Source organism: Oxyura jamaicensis (assembly GCF_011077185.1).
Source record: "Oxyura jamaicensis isolate SHBP4307 breed ruddy duck chromosome 21 unlocalized genomic scaffold, BPBGC_Ojam_1.0 oxy21_random_OJ67452, whole genome shotgun sequence".
NCBI classification, from domain to species: Eukaryota; Metazoa; Chordata; class Aves; order Anseriformes; family Anatidae; genus Oxyura; species Oxyura jamaicensis.
The window spans coordinates 1,243-8,607 of NW_023304567.1; the positions used below are offsets into that span (position 1 = coordinate 1,243).

General features: G+C 44.4%; 1 protein-coding gene across 1 annotated transcript; it reads right to left on the bottom strand.

The window, feature by feature from the left end:
• Positions 1-258: 258 nt before the first annotated feature.
• Positions 259-7,359, bottom strand: NOL9 (nucleolar protein 9). The gene is made up of 12 exons (XM_035312777.1): positions 7,219-7,359; positions 6,922-7,147; positions 6,635-6,762; positions 6,253-6,391; positions 5,592-5,688; positions 4,746-4,843; positions 3,811-3,972; positions 3,341-3,629; positions 2,323-2,434; positions 1,785-1,962; positions 909-1,042; positions 259-586 (listed from the first exon to the last, which is right to left on the bottom strand). Exons 1-12 carry the CDS (start codon positions 7,297-7,299, stop codon positions 458-460), a joined length of 1,773 nt encoding a protein of 590 aa, XP_035168668.1. The 5' UTR covers positions 7,300-7,359; the 3' UTR covers positions 259-457.
• Between the last annotated feature and the right edge of the window lie 6 nt (positions 7,360-7,365).

The following is a 7,365-nucleotide window of genomic DNA, read 5'->3' on the forward strand; positions in this document are numbered from 1 at the left end:
AGACAACTGGTATGAGAACAGTGCAATCTCTTAAGACGCGAGTAAAATAAAGTTACAGTTACTGTGGAGTTTTATGTGCAGCCACCTGCTGTAGTGCATCAATTCTCTGAAATCCAGAGCTAACTTCAGGCTAGGCTTCAGTCAGGAGAATCACTTCATGCTACAGGCTACTACTTTAAGGAAGAGCTGATAACCACCCCCAGGTTGTATTAGACATGTCCAAGTCAGGGCACGCTTTGGAAAAATTCAAACCAAACCACCGTTTTTAACGTATTTATTACAAAACACCAAAGTACATACTGAAAATATAAAGCATTATTAAAAATTGACATGTTTTAGTATCTACACATTGGAAACTTGTTCCAAATCTCTTGGAGCTGTGGTAGCCAGTACTTCTGTGACTACACTTGCCTCTTGCCATATAAAACAAATCCTGCAGTCAGAGGTCCTAAAGGCTTCAAGTGTAATCACACTGGTAAGTATACTCCCTCTTCTTGAAATGCTTCTTCTTTTTCAGCTTCCCAGACCCCAGAATGTTGTAGTTATATTCAGATGTGACATAAGGGATCTCTCCCTCAATTCCTTCCTGGAAAAAAAAAACAAAAAACAAAAAAAAAACTTTATGGACCTGTATCTTCAACTGAATTAAAAGCACCTTCCTTTCAACAGGCTGACAAGAGTTTAATAGGGGAAAAGGAGAAAGCTATCACTGAACCTATATTCTGGTATCTGAAAAACAAGAACATTATCTCAGTTGTTTTTTTGCACTAAGGGCAGTTTCCTACAGGTATGACCATCTACTAATGCCCAGACAGCTCTGGACACACATGAGCCTCAAAGAAAGAAAATGGAAAATCTGCCACCAAGCCTAACCCTTTTTTCCCACCCTCTTCCCACGCAACTCCTACCTGGCTCACAAGAACGCAGTTTGGAATAGCAATATTCCCAAGTAACAGACAATTCACTAGTCTCAGGTTCTCGGGAGGCACCGGTGTCAAGACATGATAAAGTTTCTTCTCCATCTCAACCCCTCGGACAATTCCTAAGAAGTACATAGAAAGTTCAGTCCTAACTCCACCAAATCACTTCAGACTGTGTAACTGACTATGGCTGCAGCAATTTGAATAAGAGGCTTTTCCAGAACCGAGCAAAGGATTCAAGACATCTTGAGGAAAATAACCCTGCATTTCTGTATCCCACTTTTCCAACATCTCTGCATAGGTAAGAGCACCTAGCATCTCAGAATGCCTTCCTTGTTCATTATGTTCCTACAGAAACTCAAGGTAGCTCCTCAAAATCAGAGCTGAGTCTTCACAGCAAACATCAGCACTTAGAGAAATCTTTGCATGTTTCAGGCCACAAACACTACAATTGCAGCTCTGTTTAGAGAAAGAAAAACATTCACCCCCCTCCACCAGCTGTGAAATAACAAGTCCCACAGACAGCTAAATAATTTTGTATAAGCCATTTGGAATTTTCTATTGAAAACACAAATCCAGAAAGTGATGAACTTGTTGAGCTATGAAGGCCCAAGAGAAGCCAGCTACAGAAGATGCTGCTCAGTGACATTCTCCGTAACTGCTACCACAAGTTACAGAGAAGTGAAGGACTTGAAGCACAGCTTGTAATAGAAGAGAAAATACGTTTTTGATTGTTCTGAAATCAAATCCTACTTTTCCATTTGTTTTTGATGGAATTACCTACTCTACTCTTTCTATTCTGCAATATACCTGTCAAAACATGACACGTGAGAACGTAGCTTAAGGTTTCCCAGGCTCACATACCAAAGCCGAGGCAATCACAGACCGGTGTCTGTGTCAGCAAGACTGGCCCGTCGGTTTGGCATCTGATTTCGTCTGGTATCCTGCAGAGCCCAACCCAGCTGGCATTCACTGCATACATGATATTGGTAGGAGCAACATCAGTATGAATAACCCTGAGTGCAACAGCATTAAAAGGTACCTAAAGGGAAAGAAAAAGAACTGTTTCATTAGCTCAACGTAAGTTTGGTTTGAGTTCAAAGATAATTCTAAGCACACAAAACCTGACCCACCTCTCTACAGAGGGACATTATCTCAAAACACAGTTTCAACAGTAACAACTGAACACACAGAAAACATGCCACACCGACATCTCAACAGAAACCTCATGTTTAAACACATTGATCAGCTTTTTACCTGAGATTACAGAAAATTTTCCCTCCTCTGGAAAAAAAACAAAAACAAAAACAAAAACAACTCACAGTACAAGCAGATCTAAATTAAAATGCTAAGAATTAGACTCCCTTCAACATCTTCAGGTCTTTCAAAGATGCTCATTTACCTGGTATGGCACAAAACTATGCAGCGGAAGTACTGATCCTATGTCTGGAGGCTGCAGCTGACCAAGATAACCAAGTATTGACATGTCACGTAAGATGCTGCTATGTACTCGCCTGGAAAAATAACCGCAACAAATCAAGAAAAGACAGCACACACACACAGCAATTCAGCCAGATAACCCCCAGGCATTCCTGAGTAACCATGCAGGATCAGACACTATTTCATACAAGTTAAATTTTTAGAACTTGAATCTCTGAAGAAAATTTAGAGCCATATTTTTGTTACCTCTAAGGAATCACAGGATTTTAGGTCACTTTGAAGAGGCACTAGTAACCAAATGTAGCTTTTTTTAAAAAAAATAAGCAACAAAACCCACAAAAACAAACAATTCTTATTAGAGAACATCTCCCTTCTCCAACGTTGATATTCATACACCTTCCAGTCAGTAAGCTGTGAGACTGGATAGTACACTTGCTTTCTTAAATGGCTCTTCAGGGAAAACGGACTCAACAGAAAGTATTTAAGATGAGCAACAAAGAGTCAAGGTCCAGGAAATCACGCCTTTCAAAAATGTAAGCAAATTAACTTGTTAATTTCTCTGATATTTCATGACCGTCTAGGTCTGTTAGAAATAGGCAAGGAACTTCCCAATTAGGGAAAAAAAGAGACAGTATTCAATGCGTGTAAACAAAGTATGCCCAGCATAGAAGTCTAAATCACTTATAGCAGACACTGGAAGCAGTGTAGGGAGGAACAAGCACCCTGCCCCCCCAAAAAACAACAACAACAACAACAGAAGAAACTGAAAAATCCCTCAATCACCTCCCACCAAAGCCCAAACCACAACACCACCACCACCACAACAGGCAAACTTATCAGGAGACAATAAACCTTAAAGGATCTGAACAATTTAATGGGGGCACTGAAGGCCTATGCAAGAGTTCTGTCATTAATTTACTGTCCGGACTAAGCATACTTTTATTAAGCAAATTAACCACCACACAGCACTTACTACTTACGCTTCACCTGCAACCCCAGCTCGAGGGAATTCCGGATGGACATAGAGCAGTTTATAGTCAGGAGCTGACGTATCTTCCTCCCCTTCAGAGGACTTCCAGCTCTCTGCCGCACTCAGATTCATTTGCTTGCTCTTGCCTTGCTGTTTGCCTTTGGTATACAGGCCGGGAGCGAGATGAACGTACTCAGGGGTGAGTGGAGCCATGGCTTTCCAGTCGTACACATCCATCTGAACAACGTGAGTGGGTGATAACAGCCGAATCATATCAGTCAGAAGCAGCAAACCCTCACCTTTAGGAGGCAGAGAAAACTTGATTACTGCCACCATGCAGCGAAGTCTCAATGCTGTTATGGAAGAGTGACAATAGCTCAAGTGCAGTAAACTGTTATTTCTTATTTTAGACTCTCTAGGAAGTATAGGTGCATAGTGCTTAGGTTCACCATCTCTTCAGAACAGATTCGTCGTGTTTACCTTTCACCCAGCCCATAGTGTTGATGACTAAAGGCACTTCCTTCTTGTAGGAGTTGAACACATACTTCACAACATCGATGTATCTTTCTGTGTCCTGCTCACAACTAGTCTGTCCGTAATACACCATCTTCCGTGGAGTTTGCTGATGAGTGAATGGTGGACCTGAAATTAAGAACAAGCCTCTAATACCTCCAGCAATTCAAACGCAACCCCCCATCCCTATTAAGTACCTACAAGCAACCCCTTTTGAAATAAACTGTCTTCTTTTAGCATTTTAACAGTCATTCTCGTATAGTCTGCACCTACAGAGGAACTTGTTTTGCAAGACTCCATGCAATTTTTTTTTAAAAGTATTATTTATTTGTTCTTGAGTTCTAAAAGTTCACAGTCTCCTATGGCAAGCTATCCAAAAAGCAAACCACTCTGATACTTGACAGACATAGGCCCAAATTCACAAAACCACAAATACTAACAGTTTCTCTGGCTGTAGGTTTTTTTCTGTTTGCTTGTTTTCCCCCCCCCTCCAGTGAGGACAGCCCGTGATCTATATGGATCTACTTGGCATTGCTCAAACTAGTTGTATCTGCAGATACTAAAAACTAAGAAAAGTTTTCCCAAAGTGACCCTACAAATCTGAAAGGTTGAAAATCCACTCGGACATGTTGCAACCTTTTCCACAGACTTATAGACACAAATCTTCCCTTTAAAATACAGAGGGAGAAAAACAAGAAGGTAGAATAGCTCTATGTTATTTATCAAGATTTTCACATGGAGCTTACACAACCCTGTCAAGAAAACTTTTATAGGCTTTTATTCTTTACATGCATCTTCAGTAGACGTGGCAACTTCCCCTGAAGTACAGACCCTAACTCAAAAGGCAGCTTCTGGGAATTAAAGATGTTTCTGGCAACTGTCGAAAACAGCAAAGCACGTACCAAGAAACGGCTCTGTTACGTTACTTAAAGACACGCATCCAGGCGGCGTAAACTCTGTTTGACCTATGTCACATTCCATATATTCAACAGAGGGAAGGCTGCAGTGAAAGAAGCCCATATATTAGCATCCACTAGAAAAAAGAATCACATGACTATGAATACATCAGAAGCACAATCCATTTTTTTTTCAGGTAATGAAAATTAAACTAAACAGTCAAAGCACCAATTGCTTTTGCCCTTCCCTCACTTGAGCAAATATTAAGCAAGAGCTTAAAGGGCTCAGCTACACCACACTTTATTTCATATGCTTGTATGACAATAGCTTCATGCCTATCCAGTCTTAAGAGTAACTAGAACAATAAATCAGAAGTAGTACTAACCAGTGTACCACCTCTCTCATATGAGCCAGGCACTCTGAGATCAGCTATTTGAAATCTATGAACTCCGTAATCCTTATTTTAAGCCTGCAACGGCCAAGATAATAAGCTTCTACACCTTGTTCTGCCAAGAATCTTTAAACAGTAACAACAACTTCTGTGTATTTTTAAATGTTATAAATCTCAGTTCATTACTAAACCCTGCTTGGTGTCCAATTAGTTCATATAGTCCAAGCTGTTGTTAGTAGTTAGTAGTATTTCAATAGAAATATTTCAGCATGCAGCTTTTCTGCAAGAATACAGAAAAGACGAGAAAACAAAACTAGGCTTTTTTTTTTTTTTTTTCCCCCAAAAGAAGATATCCAGTTTCCAGTAAAAACAACGTTTTTGAGCATCTTGGCAGTAGTTTTCTTCTTCTCTTAAACCACATTCAGTACTTAAAGAGCCATAGAACATGAAAAGAACTCACCGATTCAGTAACAGATTAATCAGGTATCTGTTAAATGTTGACTTCCCAATGCTTTTTGGACCACACACCATAATGACAGGTACACCTTCATCTTCCGCTGGGGGGAAAAAAAGCATACTCTGAAAGGGGCTGAGAGTGAGTTATTCTGATGTGCCCTATTTACATAGATTTGTGAAAACAAAACAAAACAACAACTTGCAAACCCTACGGAATCCGTGCTCCGACTATGATGTATTTTTATAAAAAAAATATTTTAAAAGAGCAGTATGTTAAATTTATCAATGTAAAGGGAAGAGGCTCCTAAAAGGAAGAGAAAGCTCTAATACTACAACCCAGTTAGTATTAATTCCAAATGCTCACAATATCTTTAATGTTGTTAGATAAAGAAGTAGATGTTTTTCTACCCACTACAAAGAGCAAAACCAAAGAGTTTTGACACCAAGTTGAGAAGTATCTTTATACCACTGAAGTGCTTATCTGGCAGTAGAGACACAAACACAGTCGAGGTGATATATAAGCTCAAGTTGCACACTATTTTGAAAACAATACGACCGTTAATCAGTTCCTTTTAAACTACACTCTTCCCCCTAATTATAACTTATGAAAAACTCTGAGTTTGCTTTTTTCTAGCCACTAAAACTGCCAAGTGCGTGCTACTCACCACAACATGCTTGTATTAGCTCCTCCAGGGCTAGGAACATGCTCTCTGACACCAGCAGTCCATTATCAGGGCTACATTTCATAATACCAACGGATGCCAGAACTGCATCCTCTGTTGTGAAGCTAGACTCTTCCTTTTTCTATAGGAGAGCAGGAAAAAGGTTGGGAAGACACGTGTAAAGCCATACAGACAGGTACTCTCTGCTGCTGGGTACTGACAGGACTGCTGCAGGCACGCTAAGTGGGGCAGCCCTGCATGCGCCGGCTCCTCTCGCTCCGCGAGATGCCCATTTTGGGGAAGGAGCAGCAAACGCAGCGTAACCCAGCCCCGCCACGACGGGTGCCCGGGAGGAGCAGGCAGCGCGGTGCCCTCCGGGACTCACCTGGGCCTCAAAGAGCCGTGAGAGCGGCGGGAGGCTGAGCAGGAACCGTGTCACCGGCGTGTCCAGGTGCTCCAGCAGCACCACGGCGCACTCGGGCGAGAACCGCGCCATCACCTTCACCCGCGCCTCTGCGGGGGAAGAGCGGGGCCCTCAGCGCACGCGAAATGGCGGCCGGGCCCCGCACGCCACGCGAAATGGCGGCCGCCCCGCACCGCCCCGCACGCGAAATGGCGGCCTTCCGGAGCGGCCCGCGAGCCCACAGCCCCCGGTCCCCGTCCCCCACTCACGGCGGCGGACGCGGTGCGCTCGCATGGCGGCGCGGGCGGCGGCGCGGAGCTGCCGGGGGTCGGCGGCGGGCGGGCGGGCGGCGGGCAGCGCCTCCAGGGCGAGGGCGCAGTGGGTGGGCGGCGAGAAGACCGGCAGCCCCGGCTGGTGCGAGCCGATGGCGAAGCCCAGGACGCGGACGGCGCCGTACAGGCATCTCAGGCGGCACTTCCCGGTGAAAGTCAGCGCCTGCGGGGAGACGGCGTGAGACGGAGGCACCGACACCGGCCCCGGTCCCGTCCCGGCCGGGCGCTGCCCACCTGCTGCGGCGCCAGGAGCAGCACGGCGGCGCCCTCCGCCGCCTCCACAGCCGCCAGGCCCGCGTCGGTTGGCGGCACCATGCCGGCGCGCACGAAGGAGGCGGCGAACTCGCGCCAGGCCGCCTCGGAGCGACCCCCGCGGGCGGC

Excerpts from the sequence above, each read along its gene's own strand:
- NOL9 (XM_035312777.1), bottom strand. The coding sequence starts at position 7,299 with ATGGTGCCGCCAACCGACGCGGGCCTGGCGGCTGTGGAGGCGGCGGAG. Across the intron at positions 2,435-3,340 it reads GCTGGGGTTGCAGGTGAAGC|GCGAGTACATAGCAGCATCT; the intron begins GTAAGTAGTAAG and ends TTATTTTTCCAG. Across the intron at positions 587-908 it reads ACTGCGTTCTTGTGAGCCAG|GAAGGAATTGAGGGAGAGAT; the intron begins GTAGGAGTTGCG and ends TTTTTTTTCCAG.